We start from the raw sequence: 23,782 nt of genomic DNA, 5'->3' as shown, positions 1-23,782 counted from the left end.
ACGTTTCTCTACATTTGCAAGTCATGGTTTTCAGTTGCCTGTATGAATGTAGTTCAGAATTGTACTAGCTAGAGCATAGACATGACCTACAGTACATGGAGATGTAACATTTCAGAAATCCAGAACACATTTTGATTAGTTATATTACAACCACTGTAACAAGAAAAATAACTAAAGGAATCAACGGGGGAACATAAACAGAAAAGAATTAGTGAAACAAATAAAAGCTTTTTATTTAAATCAAATGGAGTAGTTACAGAAATTAATTAATTAAGGCTGAAACTGAAATGGTGTTCTTTCTCTGCTCTCAGGAGAAGCTTAACAAATAAAAATATGTGAATAATATGCCATGAATTCTTGCCTGGTGCAAAGCAATTACTGAAATAAAATTGAGTCATTTATAAAATGCTCTCTGTAATCTTTTTCACTGCAATGCTGTCATTGGTGAGACTTAAGGTAACACTGAGCAATCTTTGTGTTTCTTCTATACTATTTGCCTAAAGGTTTTAGTTCAGATATGTCTGTAGCTCTTTCTTATTGACGTGAATCAGAATTATTCAGTCCTGCCTAAATGCCTTTAATATTCTGCTCAGAGAATGTATAATTGCATAAGTAGAATAAATAGGAAATTGTTGGTATTTTGTCAAGCATGTTTCATCACCGTTTGCAAATCTAGTGGTTTGCATGGGCTCTCTCTGTTTGTCCTTTATAAAAAAATTATTATCTGATGATAAACTGTTATTGTTATGGTAGCTGAGCATGCTAGGTTACAGCCTGGCCTATGCAATCTTACCATGCTTCCTGACTGCAATATAAGACAAACTCTGTGCAAGATATATTGGAAATAGAAAAAAATTTATTTAGATTTCCTTTCAGTAGTCATGAGCGTATGCAGAGACCAAAGTGAAATTCAAACAGTGGAACACAAAATATTTGTCTTAATTTAATGAAGAGTGATATACATGTCTTGGTATAGCATGACCCCTAAATAAAGTGTTTTTAATGAATTTTTGTAGGCCAGAGTTCACCGCTTAGCTCGACATATAAAGATCTGTGTTGATACTATTTGACATGTGTCATAAATCTCATGGGGAATGCTCAGTAGCCAAATTGAAAAGATCATATTTCAGATTTTAGTCAATAAATTCACTTTGCTTGTGCTGCCAAGAAGGCGAGTGTTTAAAAAGTACTCTCATCACTCAGCACCTCTATAGAAAGCACAGAAGCTCAGCACACAGCTGACTTATTGGGGTACTGTTTTTTTTTTTTATTTTATATTGCGGTTTGCATCAGTATCCATCAGGACCACTCGGGTATAAGCCATTCCCTGTAATACATCAGTTCAAAGACAACATCGATCTGTAGGTAACACACTATCTAGTTTCTGCAGCTGCTGCCAGCAGTTGTCAGAGTTTTCCCTCAAATCCTAAATCATAGTTTGGGCAGAGACAGCATCATAAAGAGTACAGTCATTTTGTCCCCTCTTCTTTGATGCTGTTTTGTCTCAATGTCTGTAGATTTAGATAATCCAGTAGCCCGCAGTCTGGATAGTCTATAACTTCTGGGTCTGAGTCTGGAGCCTAATCTTTAGCACAGAATGTGGGTCATGAAATGGAGAAAGTGGGAATTGGGTTACCAAGAAAAACAGGCTTCCATCATTTCAAGAAGCTGTTCAGTCCAGCATTCCCCACCACACACACACACACATGCACACACATACACATGTATAACTACTTGTACACTTTCACCTCAGCTTCCTGCTGTCTCGCCATGTGCACTCGCTATGCGTTGGAGGTGCAGGGAGTCAGCAGTGGTCACAGTATGTTTTGGGGGGGGTCAGAGTGAGTTTGTTGTCTGCACCATACGTCATTGTCTAAAACTACCGCTGGTCCACCTACCATGTGAGCACGTCCTCCACACAACATTGTTGTTTCCAAATTAGTCTAACTTAAATATAAGAGGCCATTTTATTCAGAGAATAAGAAAACAAATCAATTCCGTCTCTTTAATATTTGATGTAGTGCATGTAAATGCTTCTGCAATTATGCAAATAAGGGTGTTAAGGATGTGAATTTCTTTTTATTTCCAAAGGCATTTTCATAAATTAACAACATGGCAAAATTACAACAGTAATTTACATCTTGACATGGTCCTTTTCATTATTTTTGTGCTGGAAAGTGAATACAGCAAAGGATCTGATTCTTCAGAGTCTCTTATTTGACTGTCGTTGGTGATGTGAGTAGACTTGATGTTCATGTTTTCATGATACAGAAACAAAAAAAAAAGCAATATTCTTATTACAGTATTACAACCCTATTACAGAATATTTTAAATTAATGGGGTGTGTGTGACTTGTTGAATATTGTCAAGTATGTTCCTATGCCAGCACATCACACAGTGCTTTGTGTTTTGTGTGGAGTTCCATTTTGTATTTAAAATTGGCCCTAATTGTTTTCTTGCTGCACTTGGTATTTTATTTTATGAGCCTTGTAGTGTGCAGTGATTTACTTGTCAGATACTGACTCGCTCAATTGTTCACAACTGTTCAAAGCCATGCTGTCTTTTCCTGGAAGGCTAGCATGTGTGCCTCCATCTTGCTGAGATAACAAGCCCATCCAGCTTTACTTTTATTGTACCTGAAGAAAACCATTATGCCGTAACAAGCTCATTAAAACTGCTTCTGTTTAAGTTTGTGGGATTTAGCTGTGTATCCTGTCCGTTTCAGATGCTCAATGCCATCCAGCTGTTTGGTGCAAACCTGGACGACTACCTCCACTTGTTGCTGCCTCCCATTGTCAAGCTGTTTGATGCTACTGATGTTCCTCTACAGGCCCGCAAGTCAGTTTCACATCTGACTGTGCTCATGTGGTTTTAGTGAATGATTAATTTAGGAAGAAAAAAAAAAAAACGACACATTTTGTGTAGCTTTAGTATAATTTTATTTGGTTATTTTTACATCAACACAAAGATTAAAAACTTAAATTGATCCTGTGATTTGTGGAAAACATCAGGAATTTTGATTGTTTCCTATTCTTCCAAATCTATAAGAATTTTTAGACATTATTAAGAAATATAATTGAGAAGTATTTCAGTGTTTTCGTATGTCTTCTTGGCTCTTTTAATGTTCTATGCCGCAGGATGTCAGTTACTCTGCTTTTAATATATTTAAATCAAGCTGAGCATTTTCTGTTTTTCTTTGTGACTCAGGGTTGCTTTGGAGACACTCGACCGGCTGACGGAGTCCCTGGACTTCACAGACTACGCTTCACGTATCATACACCCGATCGTTAGGACACTCGACAGCACTCCCGAACTGCGGTCCACTTCGATGGACACCCTGTCCTCGCTAGTGTTCCAGTTAGGAAAGAAGGTAGCCTTATATGTCCCATGAGCCCCTCTTTATAGGTAGCTGTTATTGAGTAGAGTAGCTTTCCTACTGTTGGCTTCACATGAACTGTTTTTTGTAACCCTCATCCTCCCAGTCTGTGTTACTTCCTGCCAGACTGCTTATGTCACTACCCCCTGCTGGCAGGGGGTGGTGTTTATGAGTGTGGATGAGGTCACATCTACCCTTGCTTCTCCTCACAAGCCTTCCGCTTCTTATCCCTACACCCTAGTATTGTTTTGAGGTCTAACCTCAGAACCACCAGCTCTGCTTCCAGCTGTGTCTAGCAACAAACATGTTGAGGAAGCTTTTGATCTGAGACCCTCAGAGATTAAATGCTAGTGCAAGATACCCAGTTATTTACTTTATGGTGAAGGGAAAGACATTTAACCTTTAAAGACATTTAACCACATAAAGGATGTGCAGTTTTTCCTGATCTTTTCGTCCCCTTCTTCTTATTTTCAGTACCAGATCTTCATTCCTATGGTGAACAAAGTAATGCTGAAACACAGGATTAATCACCAACGTTATGACATACTCATATGTCGCATTGTCAAAGTAAGTAGATTTAATACTTTTAAATGTAGCTGTAGTCAGTGGATTCTGCTCGCATTTCTAACATGTCCACTAAATTCATGAATATTGAATGTTGTTCTCTGACTCTTGTCCTGTCTGACCCAAACATTACAACTCCTCATGACATCAAGTGACTACACATGGTTAAGCAATAAATCACATAACGATAAATTAAATGTTTTATGTACCGTGCTCCATAAGCCAGTCAGTATGATGCTTTGTTTATCAACAATTGCTCTGGAAGGAAATGTATTTCTACATTCATAAAATTTGTTTTGATGGTTGACTGAACTGTTCTGCATGTGTGTGGGCTATTTGTGTGTGGCCTGTGATTTTTCTATGTGTCTGTTTGTACTTGTGGCTACAATAGGGCTATACTCTGGCAGAGGAGGAAGAAGACCCTCTAATTTTCCAAAATCGCCAGCTTCGTGGTAACCAAGGTGATGCTCTGGTCAGCGGGCCTGTGGAGGCGGGCCCTATGAAAAAGCTGCATGTCAGCACTACTGCACTTCAAAAGGTCTGAGGGAATAATTTACATTTGTCTTTGCAATTGCATTCTTGTTTATATCTTCACGGTGAAAGATGGTTCATACAAGTCTGGTGTTTGTTTACTGGCATTGTTACTAGTGTTGAAATGGGACGAAGTAAACAATTCTATGAGCCCATAGTTTAATTCTGGTGATGACATACCAATCAACAGATCAGGGATAAATTAAAAAAAAAAAAAAACTCAACAGATGAGCTGAAGAATGCAGTGAATGCAGATGCTTACTTTTGGCGCACACTGAGTCATGGAAATAATCCTGATAAACACAGTAGATTGTCATGTGGGCAGTCACGTCACACAGTGCTTTCCACTGACATTGCCAAAAGTAATAAGGTACTCTTTTGGTACAACACTATTGATTAATTTGCCACATTTTATTACCTGTGGCTAAAATGTAATAAATGCAGCACTTATAAGTATTCCGGCTTGCAGAGTTTTTGTGACAAAATATAACTAAAACAAAACAAAAAACAAGACTATTTCAAAATTTAATGTGCATTAATGTAGACTTATGTCACTTTGAGTTCATCTACCAGTGGTGTGAGATGAATACATTTAAACACATTAATAATCAATTAAAAGCTGAGCCTTGGAAAACATGTGGTTGAGCGAACCAGCTGCAGTTTAAATCTACACTAGACCACAGATTGATACAGAAGAACAGAGACATTGACGAATAGCTATAAACGTTAGATAAAACTGTGATCAAACAACCCTACATCAGTTTTATCAGCAGGATGGAGGGTAAATTTGTGAAGCCTCCACTAACGTGTCTTTCCATATGTTAGTGGAGGGGAGTAAGGAGGAGGTAAATAACATCAGGCTGATTTGTTTTTAAACACCGGTGTTGAGCGTGGATAAAGAAATGTTCAGAGACGCTGCCTGACGTTGCAGAAGTTGGCTTCTGATGGGTTATTACAAGGGCAATTCCACTACTTTTTGGGGACTTTGGCCACATTAGACCAGGTCCGGCTGAAAAACTACAAGACTTTGGATCTTCAAATCTGGACTGAATTATTCAACAGAGAATGCAGATTTGTTAACAAACAGTTCAGTTTATAATTTGTGAAATCTTTTATTTTATTTGTGAAAATGCAAATAAGAGTTAATTTCATGGGATTTTATTTATTTATTTTTTGGGATCCAGAGCACGTTAGACCAGGTCCTGCAAAAAAAGCCTGTAAGACTGTAGATATTCAGATATGGAGTGAATTATTCTACACAGCTGATAGATTCATTGAAATACAGTTTCTGATTTGAGAAACCTTTATTCTTGAAAATGCATTTAAGGCCCATTTATTTATTTCTGTTTTTATTTTTTTTTTTTGCACCTGGACCATCTGAGGTCGGTTCCAGAAAGTACCTCCCCCCTTGGGATAATTTATTGCTTTAACCCCTGTAAAAGCATCCCACACATATTATATTTGATACTCCAGTCTGGAGAAACTGATAGTCCCACACAGTTCTTCTTAATGCTTTCTGAAACTGACGATTTCTCCCACTGTACAGGCTTGGGGTGCTGCTAGGAAGGTTTCTAAAGATGACTGGCTGGAGTGGCTGAGGCGTTTGAGTGTTGTCCTGCTCAAAGAATCATCTTCCCCAGCCCTGCGATCATGCTGGTCACTGGCACAAACTTACATCCCTCTTGCCAGGTTTGCAGCTACTGTCATATAATTTTCTAGCCTTCCTCATACTTGTAAGTTTTCTCTGCATTTTTCTTAACTATGATAAACTTACTGATACACTGAGATTGTGCCTTTGAAGGAAAAGGCATAAGAAAGTTTCAGGCTCTTTTTTTTGGTCTTCAAACAACACTAAATATGAGTGGAGAACAGAGCTATAAAACAACATTGCAGTTGATCATGAAGGAGTCCTTTTCTGCAAGCTATAAATGTCTGCTTACTGTTCCTCTACACTATATCCAAGTCCAAATATTCCTCTCATTGTGCATCTGGTTTTATCTGTACACGTTGTTCCTGTGCTCCACAGAGACCTGTTCAATGCAGCTTTTCTCTCTTGTTGGTCTGAGCTGAGTGAGGACCAGCAGGATGAGCTCATCCGCAGCATCGAGTTGGCTCTCACCTCACAAGACATTGCTGAGGTCACGCAGACACTGCTCAACTTGGCAGAGTTCATGGAGCACAGTGACAAGGTAAGCAATGAAATACAGTAAATCACAGAATCCCTGTAATGAAATTTAAGCGGAACGATTGCACAGGACTTGTGTATCAGCTGTGTTTTTCTACATTATTTTAAAGCCCTTAAGCGTTTTATGTTGATCCATAGTGATTCAGTATCATTAATATCCACTAGTCAATGAGACCTTACTAAGGGTTTTTATTTTCTCAATTTTGCTGCAGTTTAATTGAATTTATTCTAAATAAATGAAGTGTCATACCAGTCTAATTTTATTAGCCAAAAGTTACCATACATACATACATACATTACATTAAAAATTAAATGAATACAGTTATTGTCTACAGTTTATCAATAAATTAGGGACAAAATTATATGTTTTAAATAATGTTCCATAAAGAAAGATTGGAAACTTATATAGTGTATATAATAATTAAATAAGAAACTAACCCAGAGGAATTGCAGTGCGCAAGCACTAAGCTGCAAAACAACGGATATTCCACCACTGACAGCACAATGTGATAATGACAAAACGGGCAAAGGTTTACCCCCACCTTCCACAAAAAAAAAAAAAAAAAAAAACACAGAAGGAGAAAAAACAAAACAAAACTGTATATTAACCTTGTCCAGAGATAACATTGATTTGTCTGAGCTCAGAGGCATCTGAGATGCACCATGGCACAGTTGAAATGTGTATCGTGGGCAGATCAATCAGTTCTCTTATCTTCTTTTTTTTTTTTTTTTTTGGAAGAAATTGATGCCGTGTGCTGTCGACCATCAGCAACAAGTCTTAAAGCCAGGCTCTGTGATGGTTGAGGATTGTATCAGTGCCTTTGGCAATATGCTTTTACTCTTCTGTGACGGCAGCATAAATGCAGAAAAGCAAATTGAGCTTCAAAAGAAACATATGCTGCCTTCAAGACCACTTTCTTTTTTCCTGGGGGCATCCATGCATTTTTCAACATGACAATGGAAAACCACTTTCAGCTCATATTATAAAGACACGGCTGCAGAAAAAAGTGCCTGTATCACATGAGCTGGAGTTGTGACCTATTCCCAATAGAAAATATGTGAACATCTTTGAAAATGTCTGTCACAGTGTTCATGAAATGCTGAGAAAGAATGGCAACATTTTATAGTGGTGCAAACTTTACTTTCTTGCAGCGAGTTGCAGGCTTGATATGCAAAATTTGACGTATGATAACAAATCAAAAGGATTTGACTGGAAAGAAGACTGATTTTTTTTTTTTTACTGTCTGCAATGATATAAAAGTTTAAATGTAAAAATCACTGTGTTGAGAGTTAAATTAATTAATTATTTAAACTGTATTTGCCCTCATATTGTATTGAACTTAATTATGACAGTTTTCCATGATCACCAGTCCATGTGGTTTTGAGCGTAATTAAAACGGCACACAAAAAGATGCTGTTCAAAGGACTAATGTTCTGCAAGTAGGATTTTATTTTATACTGCAGTGCATTTTATAAGAGAGTGGCTTCAACAACCTGAACAATTAAACGCACTGTTATTCTTCACTGAGGTGTTGCAAAGCTACTCAGATTAACAGAGCAAGCATTTCCAGATGGGGATTTTTCTGTATTTCCCTGTTTGACCACACATGTTGCTAATCAGCAATAATACAGTTACTATGAGGGCTGAAACTGTCATGGTTTGGTCATTATTTAACAATTTAGCAGGGACCCCTTGTTGTGAGGCCTCAGCAGAAGCTCATATTAATGTGTTCTATTCCAAGCTAGTGAAAATAACAGCTTTAGCTTCTAATTACCATCTGAGAACAGTATCAGATCACAAGAACTGTTCATTCAGTTGTAATTCAGAAATACAAACCTTGGTTATTTTATACGGACTGTCTCCTTTTCAGGGCCCTCTGCCCCTCAGAGACGATAATGGCATCGTGCTGCTCGGTGAGAGAGCTGCCAAATGTCGTGCCTATGCCAAGGCGCTGCACTACAAAGAGCTGGAGTTTCAGAAAGGTCCCTCTCCTCTCATCTTGGAGTCTCTTATCAGGTAGGAGGTTTAAAAATAAAAAAAAGCAACCATTTTATTATAATTAGAAACAACCATAGCCTTTGTTAACTTAAAAAGGCTGAACTCCATTTAACTACATTGCATAATCTGACTGAATACAGCAAACATTTAGTTTTATTCACACGAAAAAGGCTAACAAAAACATATTCAGTGTTCAACCTAAATTATTTGGTTGTGTAATTGAAAGGCTGTCAGTGATAAGAAGTGAAATCATTTAAAGTAACTGTTTAAACCAAACACACGTCCCTCTTAGAGTTCATTTTTCCTCTAATAAATAAACACAGAAACAACATCATGCATATCATTCTGCCCTACAACTCTTTAATATCTTCTGTCATCTTTTCCATCCCATTTTCTCATTCTTTTTCATTTCTCTACCTTTGGCTTGGCATGGAGAAATCTGTTTTCCAGCCATCTAATTGGATGGTTGCCTCCTTTTCATCTATGAGTGTCTGGGCTTGTATTTCTCTGGGGCCTGTTTTCAATTTCTTGGGAGCCTTGATGATGATGAATGATGGGAGCCGGCACTGTGGTGTTATCCCCATCTGGTTCTCACCTCTCTAGGATTTCCCATAAAAGATTTAGACTTTGGTTTTCAAAAGGACTGTGAAAACGTTGCTTTACTTAGTCGTGGCTGTGTAAAAAAAAAAAAAAAAAAAAAAAAAAAAAAAAAAAAACCCCAAAAAGTTTGTATCTGCACCACTTGGTTTGAAGCATCGTCATCACAATCTGATGTGAGTTATTTGATGACTTTGTCAATTTTTTATGAGACATTTTTGGGATTGTTAATATATCTTTATTTAAAAATCAGGGAATTAAGTTTGACTGAGTGACACACTGACAGTAGGACAAATTTCAAGTAATTTACACGAATAACATGCAAATTATTTTGAAGAATCACTGGTGTTCGTATATTCTCAGACCTTTTAGCTTTAGATGGTAAGATTTTTAATATGCATAACAACACAAATATACTGTTAATTAAGCTGTTTGCTGGTGTTAGTGCCATTTGGTGTCAGATTTAAGAATTTCATCAGGTGTCAGGCAGAATGCAGCGATCATGTGAAAACTGTGACATGTATTATAAAAGGTCTGAGGAACTTTGCTGCTGCTTAATTTCCACGTTAAATATAAATTTGATGATTCCATCAGTACAGAAGCAGCTGGAGCCAGGCACCTCTGCATGTGGACCATGTGTTAATAATATATGTCTAGCTGTAGTGTTACTGGGCACTTGGATTTGCTTGGAAATGGAATTTCAAGTAAAGTTGAATACATTCAGATGTGGGCTGCAAGCTGTTAAACAAAATCACATCTTACCCCAGACATCCATGGTGTAGCTTTAGTGCATAATTTAATTTCTTAACTGCTCAAAAAGATGAGTTGGAGAGAAGTTGTTCATGGTGCCTTCAATCCTCCTGCTTTAACCATTTAATGTTGTCTGTGTTTGGCTTTTACTTGTCTGAGAGATAATTCGGAACATATATTTGTGTTGTTATAATGTATTTTGCTTATCTATTAAACAGCTTTATACTTGTACTGTTTATTAAAAAGCAGAAACATTAATGGAATTCTGTTTAATAGCACAACAAACTGAGACCTAATAACATTTTATAAAGTCAAATTCTAATTTGGTAGCATCTATCACAAGTCATTTCTTTTGCACTGATTATGTAAGATTCAAGACGTGCAGTGTTCTCATTTTACGTAAAACCTTTATTTAAGTTTAAAATACAATGAGGTTAGCACAAGTTTAAATTATATTTATGCTACAGTCTGTGATTATGGGGATTTCATTTCACTGAACGTGCCCAGATATCAACCCACAGTTTCCTTCTCACAGTATCCTAGTTGAAAGATAAATACCACTTTAGGCATCACTATTCACTCCAGTTAGAGAATAAATGCTTTTCATTCACAGCACAGCAAAATTTTTCTAAACAAAGCATTTTCTGGTGGTAGAACTCCCTCTATGGAGACGAGACTTACACCAGCTGCTTGGTGTTACTGCTTAAGGTGTGCACGTCTCTATACTTTTGACTCTTGAAATGGAATTGTGTTTCTGAGTATACAAATAATATGTCCTTTGAGTTACTGATTATTTTTTGCTAAAAAGATGATAAATGTTCACCTTCAGTTAGCTTCCGCGGACTAGATGTGTCACGTTGTGAGAGGAATTGAATTTGACCTTTGAGCTTGTTAAGGATGGTGCTCATTGTCTGCAGGTATTTGACTTTTCAAAGGAATTCTTTGTTGCTTCTGAGCATAATAAAATGGTCTTAGGCTTTTTAGGGTAGTAAACCTAGGAGCATTTAACTAGATGGCAGAGTAGACTGTGTGTGGTCTTCATTCCTTCGTTTGGCCTGGGTGCCTCTGGACCTTTTGGCCAGGATGTCAGGAGATGACCGAAGCGTTAGAGGTTTGTTGCTCAGTGCAAACATGCAGCTATTCCTGAACATGAATGGACGGAAGAACTTCATTTACTCCTTTTGTGTTTGTCATGTTACAACTATTAAGTTAGAAACGTAAACAGATCAGTGTAAAGTCACCTTTAATGTAAGGACATGCAGTGTGCTTAGTTTCTTTTAAAAACATCTTTTATTTTCTATCATATTAAACAACATAATTAAAAAGCTGTACACATTTTACAAATCACACATTTCCATCATGAGCGTTAAGGGTTTTATAAAAAAAATTTTTTTTAAAAATGCAGCGTAATTTATAGGAAATGCCTTTTGTTGGTAGGTCATATACCAGCAACTCACACAGACTCCATTCAATTAGCTGCTATTGCTCACAAAGATTTACAGCTAAACCTGACCAGTCTGGACTGATTGTAGCTTTTATTTCCTAAAAAAAAAAACATCCTAGTGCTTTCAACATGAAGGAGAGAATGAATCAAAATACAGTAGCCCATAAGGGACAGTGGTTAAAAAAAGAGCATCTATCAAAGCTTTTAAAAATAAAATATTTTACTGATAAATACACAAAATTAACTACAATTTACAATCAATCACGGTAAAAAACATTACACATTCAACTGACTAAAATTCAACCGGACCATCAAAACCAACTATTTCATTCCTGTCGCAGTCAAGGGAAAGACACAGTTTGATTGAACAGGTATTAGTGAGATCTCTTGATATACATGTGTTTGGTGTTAATTCAGGAGGCACAGCTGAGGCACTTATGGTTGAAAACCCACTGGCCGGACCTTCATCTCCACTTTCTTGAGGGAATAGTTGGGGCCGTGCCAGCCGTACCAAGTGATCCCATCTGTGCTCTTTTTGTGCTCACCGTAGCGGTAAAAAATGCCATTAAGATTGGAGTCAGTGCAGCAGTTGTACCAGTAACCACCTGGCAGGAGATGAAGGAAAAGAATTAGACTTAATTGTTAATAAAAAGGAGGATATTTAGTTGTATTAAGGACCTGGGTTGTATTGACAAGGCTTGAACTCAGAATTACCTTTGCGTAGGGAGGCGCAGTCATCCACACATTTGTCATTGTCCTTGTTCATGGTGCTGAAGTTGGTGTTGTTGTGGTAGCGCAAGGAGTCTCCAGCATTTCCACTATAGTTGGCTATGAAGAGCTTGTAGCTGTTAATCTCATTACCCACAGTGAAAAATCCATACTCAGCATAGCGGGTTTCTCCTTCCCAGTCCTGCATGGGAAAACACACACATTCCAGTCATGGGCACTTACACAAACTGAGAACGTTGACTGACATTGTCAGCCAGAAATGCTTTTAATACCTAACACCTAATTTCTTCTTACTTCTGGCTATGAAATGGTTCGTGCATGGTTTAAATATTCTCTTTGCCCACGCCTGTATGACTGCTGTGCTGTCCAACACATACCTCCATCTCAATCCTGAGCATACTGGGTTGCCTTGTTAGGCGGATGATGTGGTCATTGCCCATCCAGAAGTCTCCACGGATGGACCCAAATCCATTCTTGTACTGTTTCCAGTCACGGCTGAAGGATGTCAGGCCAACCTTGCGCCGCTGAATGACAGTCCAGCCACCTCCATTTGTCTCCATATCACAAAAGACCTGAAATAAAAAAAGAGATATTTGCCCTATTTACAGTAGAATGCTGAGGGAAGCGGTAAAGCTCACAATTTCATACCAAACAGCATACAAATGAGATTTTTCTATACTCAAGGCTCACTTACACTGAGCTCAGGGGCACCCAGAAGCTCATCTTTTGGTAGTTTGTACTCTCCTGAGATCCTGTAGTTCTTGCTGTAGAGTGATGCACAGTCGTATATAGCATCTGGGGAAAAAAAATGGAAAAAAATTCTGTTATGTTAAAACCATATGCACTTTCATAAGCATTTTTGGGGGAAATGTGACTGCTGTAAAATACAGTTTTATGGGTATCCAAGGGAACTGACAGATGAAAAAAATGACCTTTTTGCTCCCATCAAAAGGAAAATAAAGCTTAAAAACAGAAAGGGTTATGGTTCTACACAAATCCCCCAAATACCTTTTTGAGAGTGTGGTGATACCATAAGAAGGGCTGTGAGGCCACTGTCTAATCTTTGCATCCTTTCCTGTCCTTCTTCTACATCTCTGATTTACTTGAGTTTGAAAAAAGGCCTCTGTTCTTTCAGCTCCATCATAAACATGACCTTTTTTAGACCACACAGTTAAGGTATTGAAATAATAAATGACGTAATGCTGGGTGAACTACTGCGCGGCAGCCAGTCCTGATTAGTGGTCTGCAGAAGTTTAGCTAAACAGTAGAGAAGATATGGCTTTTTATTGATAGTCCTGCAGATGAAACTCTGTGGCTCCAAATGAATGCTTTTCACTGTTGTCGGGCAGCTCAGTGTGTGCACTGTAATCAACCACACAACTGATTCCCAGCAGCTGACTGGGGCCTACAAAGCAATGAACAAGAGTGATTATAGTACTTTGCTGCTGAAATAAATATATGATTCTGTTCGTGCAGAATAGTTTTGACTATGTGAGAAATGCTGACATTCCAGGAAGGTGATGGCTTGTGTTTCGCTTAATGGAGTTTGACATTTAAAAAATAATAGGCTCACTTATTAATGAAGTTAAATTTAGGTAAGAAATTGAAAACTTCAAACCAAAATTGACTCCAGGTGAAAAAAACAAACAGATAAAAGGTCTGTTTTTAAATTTTTACAGTCATAATTGAACTTTTAACACAAAGTAGACCAGTGGCTAGAAAACGTGGAAGAAACTCCTAAAAACAAAACAAACAAAAAGGCTACAGATTCACTTTTAAGTAGCACAATATGTTCAAATTTCTGCAATATTTATATACTAAACTGAGAAAAAATAAATTTCTAATGTAAAAGAAAAAACTTTCCATTCAGAACAGCTGTTAAAAGAGAACTCACCTGATGAAGTTTGAGTTGCAGACTGTAGAGTTTGCAGCTGCATGATCTCCACACGGTTGTTTATCTCTGAGTACTTGCTCTCTGCTTCTGTGACCCGAGCTTCTTGCTGCTGGTTCAGCTTGTCCAGCTTCATTATTTGCCTCACAATATTCATCAAGTCTGCCTCCTGCTTGCGACTCAGCTCCTCGAGGAGACTGGTCAGATTTGCCACCTGAACTTTGAGAGAGCGCACCTCATCGCAGCACTGACCCTTTGGAGGCTTCGGAGGAGCCAGCCTCTTCCTGGGATTCTGTGCCCAAGTCTCTGCAAACAGGAGCAGTGAGACCCCCAAAACCACAATGCTCAAATTTATTTTTGCCATTTTGAGATGTAGAAATTCTTAATCTTCCCACAGTTTTGGGTGTTTCTTTGGAATGGTAGCGTTAAAGGAAGTCAGCTCCTGCTTGCCTGAAAATATTAAAAAGACAAAGATTAGAGCAGCTAACAGGAGTGTTGGCCAGATGAATTGAAGCTCTCCTTTTGACCAGCAGCTCACTCACTCTATTTCCTCAAAGCCCTCCTCTGCCTTAGCATCTTAAATATTTTGCATGTAGGTCCTCCCCCTCTTTACTGGCATGCACCAGTCACGATGCTGACCCTCTCCAACCTTGTGGGTGTAGGACCTTCCCCCCCACCCCCTTCCTTCCTGTAAGTCACCCCTCATCTTACTTTCACTCCTTCTGAAGCAGATTTGCCCACGTCTCTACTTTCCTTGTCAGGTGTTGAGGGTTTCTGGGGAATAATTATTTCTTGCTTCTGTCTGGGTGAACATTTTAAGGATAAAGAAACAAAACAAGGGCTACTGTCTGAATTTGACACTTCCATTATGTATAACTTGTTAAGCTGTGGGAATGGAAACTAACATTACGTCATGTTGAGTTACCAAACAAAACAGCAGAAACATTGGCTAAACGTCTGAATACCTGTTTAGTGTGTTGGCACAGCTGTAGTTAATTTTCGCATCTGTTGCCACACTTTAATGATCATGCTAATGATGGATTTTACTTTATCCTTGAGGCTAACCATTTATCCAGTAAATTTGGTCTTCACTTGCTAAAAAATGTGTGAAGTCACTAAGTACTCTTAATTGTAGGTTAGGTGTTCTGTTGATGCTGCCCTTTTTGGCAGATGTTTAAGGAGGCATGTTTTCATTTGAAGCTTATCAGCATCAAATTTCAGTTTAGAGTTTAGAGTTTAATACAAGGAAAAAGATCAATAAAATTTTCAGGAAAACGTCACATCAAATTACAATTTAAATATTGAAGAAAACAAAAACAAGACAGTTGTGATGTTAGGAACAAAAGCAAAGAAATCAGGCATTAAGTCAAGCATACAGGACCCATTAAAATTCTTATTTTTATATCAGATGAAAATTAATGAATGCAAAGTTGATCAGTTTTTGTGACTTTTTCCTCTAATTGCAGAATAGATAAAATAATGGGGTATTAAATGTTTGTCATTGTTTCTCTTAGATTGTTGTGCATTTTTTTTCTTTTTTTATGCTATAAAATAACATAAAATCACACATTGGTCAGCCTGGTGTCAAAAATGGTTGCTGTTGGTTATTAACAAACCTGCATCTGTCAACAATTTGTGTGAAGGAGCTCCACGCAGTTGCCTGCGGCTTGGTAGATGGACTAATTTACTCAGAGATGTTTTAAATTCAATACATTTACAGTATAGTTACATGTGGAAACTAGTGCACCTGTACTTAATATAACTTTTAAAGTTTGGGGTAGGAGCCCAGTTTTAAAGACTTTTCATTTTTTATGGAAAATAAACAGCAGACCTTTGGCCAGTGATTGTTGTCCTTGCAGTGTTCACTGCTGGGTCAAACATTTTACATCTGTATCTGTTGTGTGCTGGTATGGCTTAAAAAAAGGCCATACCAGCATGCATGAAATTTCCAGCATGCCGGTAACATCGTCAAAGCGTTGCCTTAGCAAACATCAGGGAGGTTCTCTTGAGCTTCCTTCTTTCATCCCATCTTCCCTGACAAGATGCCAGCCCTTCCAACTTAAGGGAGTCATCTTTGGGGAGAAAGCAAAAGAAATAGTTGTGAGGTTTTGGAAAGATGCCAGAGGAAACACACTTTAATCCGCCCCGTTGCACCTTCTCCCTTAATGGAAGTGCAACACTGAATGATAGTAATACTCCACTTTTTGCAGTTTGATACATACGTTCAGACACAAACACTTCAACTATGCCACTAGTAATATTTTAATAGGAGCAAAGTTTGTGAAAATCAGGCATTATTGGTCAACGTTTGATGTGAGACTGAAGGGGAAGATTTGACGATATTAGGTTTGCAGTTCTTTACTGTTGGTCAGGAAATGAAGTGTGAACTCTGCTTCGTCAGTACAGCAGTATAATTGTGTTTATGACACAACACCCCCAACTGGTTGAGCAGATGGCCACCTTTCCAGAGTCTTGTTCCACTGCAGCAAGCTTTCTCCTCTTTGGTGTTGTGTGCTGCCCCATGTAAGCTCACCTTTAGGGATTAAGTCCAAGTTAAATTTGATGCAGTCTGTTGGTTTTATTAGCTAAGCTTTTCGTGAATCGGTATTATATGGATGCAGTTACAAAAAGTTTTATTTTACATTCATTACAATAAATTCGACACCATTCAACTGGACTTCTGTTGAATTTGGATTAGGTTTGTCGTGACTTACCCAATCTAAACTGAATCAAATTAATTTAAAAAAAAATATTTACTTATATTTACAGGTTGTGCAGTCATATTAAAGCTTACTGGATCTAGTGGAGGGAAATATTTCATTCTCAGTAATAAAATGATGATATATCACCAAGCGTCACGTTGCCAGCTGTAGTGCGGTACTGATGTGTGTATCAAAACCAAAGCTAGATACTTGAACCCTGTGCTGTCATATTACATAATCCCTCACCATCAGTTTGGCCCTGTTGTTTGAAAAAGCTCAGACTTTTCCTGTCTCTCAAATGTAATATGCTTTGCTGTTTTATTCTCACTTGGTCAGGCAAATAAATAAGGAAACAATGAAGCACTCTGTTCTGCACATCATCATCATCTTTTTATCATGGGAACTGCAGGTTTGAGAACACAAAAAAAAAGCCTTTCTTCAGATTCCATTGAATTACATAATAAGCTGTCTTCCACTGTTGTGATTTGTCACGGCATTGGCACTAAATATTTGGATGGGACTTCTTTTTCCTAAGCACTGTGTTCCCTCAGATGTTGCTTGCCTCTTTTTAGAAGTTGTCATTGCTTTGCAATTTCCTCCTTGTTCAGATTGTATTGTGGTTGTCTTTGAATGTTAACATATGCTTTTAGTTTTCTTTATTTGTTTGACTTGATGCACATGAGAGTAATGTTTTTTTGTTTTTTTTATACCAGCAAAGTGGAAAGATATAGGACTACCATCATGTTTAGTCTGTAGCAATTGTCCGACAGTTTCAAGCTTTCATCTCCTTTTTGAGTTTATCCATCAGAACTTTGCATGATATTATGCTCTAATATTTATGTGGCTCAGTCTCATGTATATACTTGTGCTTTAAACATGCTGGAGAAAAACAAATAGGATTTTTACAACATGAAGGTGAAGACGAATTACAGCATAATCCTGAATATTCAGTCTTTTAATTGACAGGTTACATCTGCCCAAAAGGAACCATTTAAAGGTAATTCAGTTAAGTTGATGATCATTCTGTGATATGTCAACTCTTATGAGTCACAAGTAGAAACTAGTCTACATTTCCATATGAGCTGCCAACGTGGAAACAGCAGAAACAGTACCGGTGTTATTTTGTCTGTTTTTGTCATTTTTCTCTAAGCACCTGTCTAAATGTTATTTTTTGCTCCTGTCAGATGGTTTAACTGTTCAAAGATGTAATGTTTGATGATGCTTCTACCTGTTAACCTTCCTGTAAATCGTAAGCTTTAGGCATTGATGTGCATCAGTCTCTTTTGGAAAAACAGGGATAATTTGCCTTTCTGGATTTTCTCATTGCCCCATTGCTCTCACTACTCTGTGTCACTTCTTACACTCAGGAGTGCTTTCCAGTTGCATCCCTTGTTCCTGGCCCTGGACTCTATCATTCAGCCTTATCTCACAAACTTTCAGTGGAATTCTCTTTAACATCTTTAGCATCATGCTACTTCTTTTCCTTGTTCAAATGGTTACTCTAAACACCATTTAACATTGGAGATGCTGACTATACTGTAACCAAAGGTCCCCTCTTTTTTTAAATTTCCTTCCCAGGGAGGTTCGCATACTTCATTGCACTTTTTTCCCTTTTTGCCCTTAAATATAGATTGCTTAACATGCTGTACTAATTGCAATAACCATCTATCTTTCATAAGTGTGAGCTGACAAAACAAAATGTGTTTTAGTCAGAACATACCCACAGGCGTTTCTGTGTCTCCAAATGCATTGGAAAAAAGTTCTGTAATCAGCAAGTGACCACTATTTGATTCCACTCTGGGGGCTAAGCTGTGAGCAGAGTGCTTAATTATAGGAAAGACAGGAGGTGAAAGCAGGAGCTAGCAGATTTCAGTAATTTAGTCTCAAAACTTTAAATTATATAACCTCACAGTCTTCATTTAGAGCAACTTCTTACACCATTCTGTTCTGTTAGCCCAGCGGCTCCTGAAACAAGAAAGAACAACAAAACATTTTAGGAATATAAAGAAACACTTTTCTTTATGTTGCATTATCTTGTGTGTTGCTTGAAACAAATTACAGAATAAATATATTTAAAAATGTTTTGATATTTGCTGTAAAACATTTTTAGGTGGTTTATTTCACTATACTGTAGGTAGGGCAGGGGGTATTCAACTAAAATTTAAAGAGGTCCAGTTAAAGACAAGCTTTTTTAGCCAAGGTCCGTGAGATCATAATAACTATATATATATATATATATATATTATACAGTCTCTATATACAATGAAAACACTGAATAAATTGAACTTTAAAACTTTAATCAAAATAAGACATACATGACTCGTCCTAAAAAAACCTGGGGTAAGACCTACAACAAATAAAAACTTTCTCCTCCTCAGGTTGTCATGACAGTGAAACTGATTTGTGCCTCACGGATAAGATTTTTTGAGGGGCTGCATGATGGGCCCTCCAGTACACTCCCTTTTCTACTCTTTATTATATATATTTTACACAACTCCTATTTATTAGCAGGCATTGTCACTGTTGCTCTGTCAAGTGAAGTTGACCGTGCATGTGGGTAGGGGTGTGCTGGTGTTGCACCAAAATCTTTGACCCACCTGAATCTGTGACCATGGGGGGCGATCGCATACGTTTCTCTTCGTTTATGTCTTAGACGAAGAGTGAAGTCTTGAAAACTTGTATTTAAGTCTGAGTTCATTATAATGCAGGTATACATTCTGGTGGCTATTAGAAATTGTGACCTACATCACCCCTCTTACAGTCTGGACACTTCTAACATAATATCCGATATTGTAGACAGCTGTGAGAGAATCGTGGTGGGTTCATAACAGGAGCAGGACAAGCCCAAATAAGCAACTACACTCAGAAAAAAAGACAAGCCCAAAACCCTGCAACTGAAGTTATTTGCAAGAGACTTAACAAAAAAACAAGCCCAAAGTTGCTGATAACAGGCAGATTTAGCAACACTGCTGGCTTTCTCCGGCGCAGTCGTCTTTATCCCTGCTTTGTTTGATCTAGCCGGCAGTTTACTGTCGCATCGGAAGCCTCACACACTGATTGGCTAAGTGCATCATGTGGGATAGCTTACTACACGTGCAGTTGGTCCACGTGTTTCCTGACCCCTAACCATTAAGGCTGCAAAAGTTGCACCAGTTAAAGTAAAAGCCCTTGTCAGATTTTATGTCTTAACTCAGGGTCCAAATGGGACAGGTTCTGGGTCCGGATCGGGACTGCGGTCTACTTGTTAGTGACCTCTGCTGTAGGACCTCCTTTACTTTGAATCAAACATGCAGAAAAAAAAAAAACACTCTCAAGAACAATAGTTAACTGTGATTCACTAGCTGTACTGAGTTGTATTAGGTTAATTACTTTTAACTAAGGCAAGAGATTTGTACCTTTTTGTTACATTGAAAAGCAGTTGGGTATTCAATTTAATGGACATATTCCTCTTACTGTTCAGATTATTTACTTAATTAAGCTTAACTATAAAAAAAGTTGACATTTAAGGCGATTAGCCAAGTTACTTTCAATTTAAATTTCAAATTAATACGGTGAGTAAGGACATGTTACTCATGCTTCACTTGTGTTAAACCTGGTCACGTATAGAGACACAATAAACTGTTCCATATTTTCCATAATGAGGGACTCAGTATGCACCGGGGCATCCTCCAGTCCTCAGAGTGGCAGCATTCATGCACTGGACGGCCATCAAAAGTCTGGTGGCTTAAGCTGGGGATGGCTTCCAGGTGGCGTCGGTTGTCATATACTGAATGCAGGCCAGGCCTTGGCCGTCTGTGCACCATCCTACAAACCAGTAGTTGGGACACAGTACTACGGGGGGATGAGGCTAGATCAACCACTATCCCTTTAGAATAGTTTCCTCTGCATTATATAAGCACAGTTGGCCATGTGGCCTTGCTTTAGAGAGACATATCGTGACATTGAACAGTTGTCTTATGGGACAAAAAAGAAAAACCACTTGTGCCATTGATTAGAAATTCCATTATTTTCTTTCTTCCATTGTTTTCTTGCCAACCATGAGGTGCTTTTAGGTTTGGAAGGATAGTAACGATCTAAGGCTTAAAACCATGTTTTACAATCAGTTGTCTTTGCAATGTTAATAATGTTAATTATCACTTTGTTTGCTTGCATATCCATGTCTATGCATTTAGAATAGATTCCACAGTTCTGAGAAAGTTTAAATGCTGTAAATAAAGCTGCTGGTTTGCAATTTAACAAGACCTTCCATTGTTTAGGGCAAAAATAATTTTTTTGCTTGATTTAAATTTTAGTTGAATAAAACAAAACAAATGTAAGAAATAATATTAATATAAAATAATATATATATATATATATATATATATATATATATTATTGGAACTGTGGAAAATTTCACCAAAGATATAGACAATACATGATTTTCACAAGCCACAGTTCTTCCAAAAAACACTGTGTACATATTTTTGCAAACATAGCAACAGCAGCATTCCAGTGAAGTGACTATCTGGCTATTTTTTTTTTTTAGTCCACTGGAGATACTTTGTTCTGTTGGCCTCTTGACCTGAAGGTGAGGAACCCAAGGGGCACATACTAGAGCAGGTCCCACTGTGGTGATAGTCTGGTGTAAGAGGGAAGGAAAAAGAGAGAGATGGAATGGTTTCTCCGGGTGATGTCTCAATGGTCCACTAACACGCCCAACCTACTTTAGAAAACAGAAAACGTAAAAATGCCAAGTTGTGTAAATCTTGAGTGACCTTTTTTCGAAGCATAATTTGAGCAGAGATGTCAATTATCTTTGTTTTAAAGGCTTTTAGTTTAGAGATGTTGACTTTATTCATTCTACATTGTGGACATCCACGTTACAGCAGCAGTTATGGTTACCAGTAAATTGTATTAACAAAGTTAAAGTTTTAATATGGGAAAAAGACACAAAATATAAGGAAAAATGACAGTATATGACATATGTAATCTTTATGCATTAAATGCCTAATTATCAATAGTAGGTTTATTTAGATAGAAAGTCAATTAGATATTTTATTTCCCCTTTATTATTATTATTCTTTCTACATCACATGTCAAATTACTAAGCTTAAAATAAGGCATATCACGCAGCCAAACTTTGTCTATTCAAATAAACTATCAAAGTCAAAATAGATGTTTCCATATGCACTATGATAAAACAACCTTTTTGTTTCAATAAAGCTGAACGATTAATTATTTTTAAATAGAAATCACAATCTAAGACGCAAATTGCAAAGAAGCACGATTCATTTTCATGAACATGCACTTGAAACACGCTTCACACCTGCGGCAGCCTCGGTTTTACAAATCCACTCCTTTAGTCGTTTATTTATTTATTATTTATTTAATATTTATTTATTTATTTTTTGTAGCTTTTGAGTATTGAGGGGTGTTTACATTCATCTGATAGTGTTAGACTTGGTTTTGAAGTCAGACTCTTCAGTTCTGACATACCTTTAGATCCTGACTACTGAGTGTTAAAGAACACTCAGTATGTTCACAGTTGAATTGAGCGACAGTTGAATGAGAACTGGACATTTAATTGGACCTCTGTTTTCTTCTGTTGTAAAAAGGGCTGTACAAATATACTTCCCTTGCCTTCGTTCATGTCTGATTCACATGTCAACAATCAGCAGTACAGTAAGACATGTTCTTTTTCTTTTAGAGTTCAGTCGTGTCTTTGAAAAATATACACCTGAATAAATAAAAAGACATTTTTGAACCCATTAATGTCAATCCTTTTCTAATTGCCCATAAATGACTTCTGAATGGAATCAACTGTGTAATGGAACAGAAATTTTTTGCCTTTAATGCAAAAACAACTCAAGATAAATGTCTTCATTAATAAGGAGAAAAAAAAAGTTGTGTGGTGGCGTTATTTTTCCTTTTTGTAAAGATCTTTATTTTTCCGAGTTTTAGGTGTCTTCCAGCTTTTCTATTGTGCCCTTTTCCAATGGTTAATGTTCAGTTTTTAATTTATATAACTGCTGTTACTTTGTGTGTGGTGAACTTGTACTGTGAATCGTCTCTAAACACGTGCCATCCGTTCTCAGTTCGTGCTCTCCTACTGCTTGACTTACGTTCTCGAAAGCATGAGCTCATCCTGGCGGTTCATTTCCTAATAATTTCTCTAAATAGCCTTTTGCCTGAGACAGATTTGTTTCAGATTTTTTTTTTCCTTCTTTTTTCCCTCTTCCCCAAAAGACACATGCTCATGGGTTGTCTAAAAGTACAAAGTTTCTGCAGTGGAAAGAAATCCCTTAAGGTGCTAAATGGTTAGTTCTTTATTTCCTGAGAATATTGCTGATTGCATTTTGGCTGGCCTGCACATGAGTGGCTCATCAAGTGAAAAGACAGAAGTGTCAGACGGCCAGTGTATTCGTTTTTTTCTGTTCTCAGTGTTGTGGAAGCAGTTGCTGACTAATAACAGTCACTTGTCAAGATTCATCATTTTTAATCCATATATCGAAAGCCGAGCTTCCAGCGACCTTCAACCAAACAGAACATCAACTAAGTATGCTACAAAACTGCCAAGAAGCTGCTTTCTCGCTTGTGAATTTGCACCTCCACTTTACTCACTGACAGCTTCATGCTTTCTTCAATGATTCAACAACTTTGGTCACGCATGCAAAATGTCTTCCATCCACGTGTGATTTCCTGACATCAATGTGACTCACGTAGTTTAATTCAAACGTGCTTCAGATCTACTTCATGAAATCCCAAGAACTTTGTCCTCGTGGTTATTCCTGGTTTTAGTGATTATTTTTTAATATAAACATTAAATTACTTTGATAACCTCTGCTAGCTTTGCATATGTTTATTGACCACAACAACGTAGAAAAATATTTGGACTATAAAAAAAAAATTGAGGACCTGGAGTCGGTACTCCTCTTTATAGTCTCTAAATGACTGTTCCCATTTTGTGAAAATTAAGGAACAGAATCGACACTTGGCGAGCAATGGGCCAGAAAGGCTTAAAGTGGCTTTCTTTCT

The 23,782-nt window shown here is 37.6% G+C and overlaps 2 protein-coding genes across 2 annotated transcripts in view; one reads left to right on the top strand and one right to left on the bottom strand.

Moving 5' to 3' along the window:
* mtor (mechanistic target of rapamycin kinase) overlaps positions 1-23,782 on the top strand; it is an 82,785-nt gene that overhangs the window by 18,413 nt on the left and 40,590 nt on the right. The window contains exons 22-28 of the mRNA XM_042003286.1: positions 2,726-2,838; positions 3,208-3,370; positions 3,851-3,943; positions 4,332-4,478; positions 6,018-6,160; positions 6,498-6,660; positions 8,528-8,673. Coding sequence (XP_041859220.1) covers positions 2,726-2,838; positions 3,208-3,370; positions 3,851-3,943; positions 4,332-4,478; positions 6,018-6,160; positions 6,498-6,660; positions 8,528-8,673 — 968 coding nt within the window. The remainder of the gene's footprint in view (positions 1-2,725; positions 2,839-3,207; positions 3,371-3,850; positions 3,944-4,331; positions 4,479-6,017; positions 6,161-6,497; positions 6,661-8,527; positions 8,674-23,782) is intronic.
* Positions 11,229-14,623, bottom strand: angptl7 (angiopoietin-like 7). Its single transcript, XM_042003287.1, has 5 exons — positions 14,070-14,623; positions 12,870-12,970; positions 12,553-12,747; positions 12,161-12,356; positions 11,229-12,051 (listed from the first exon to the last, which is right to left on the bottom strand). Exons 1-5 carry the CDS (start codon positions 14,428-14,430, stop codon positions 11,882-11,884), a joined length of 1,023 nt encoding a protein of 340 aa, XP_041859221.1. The 5' UTR covers positions 14,431-14,623; the 3' UTR covers positions 11,229-11,881.

Source organism: Melanotaenia boesemani, chromosome 13 (assembly GCF_017639745.1).
Source record: "Melanotaenia boesemani isolate fMelBoe1 chromosome 13, fMelBoe1.pri, whole genome shotgun sequence".
Classification (NCBI taxonomy): domain Eukaryota; kingdom Metazoa; phylum Chordata; class Actinopteri; order Atheriniformes; family Melanotaeniidae; genus Melanotaenia; species Melanotaenia boesemani.
The sequence above is the reverse complement of the archived record's forward strand: the minus strand, read 5'-3'. Positions and strand labels throughout refer to the sequence as shown.

Coding starts and splice junctions, on each gene's coding strand:
- angptl7 (XM_042003287.1), bottom strand. CDS start 14,430: ATGGCAAAAATAAATTTGAGCATTGTGGTTTTGGGGGTCTCACTGCTC. Junction 12,748..12,869: donor TGGGTGCCCCTGAGCTCAGT/GTAAGTGAGCCT, acceptor TTTTTATTTCAG/GTCTTTTGTGATATGGAGAC. Junction 12,357..12,552: donor TGCTCAGGATTGAGATGGAG/GTATGTGTTGGA, acceptor TTTCCCATGCAG/GACTGGGAAGGAGAAACCCG.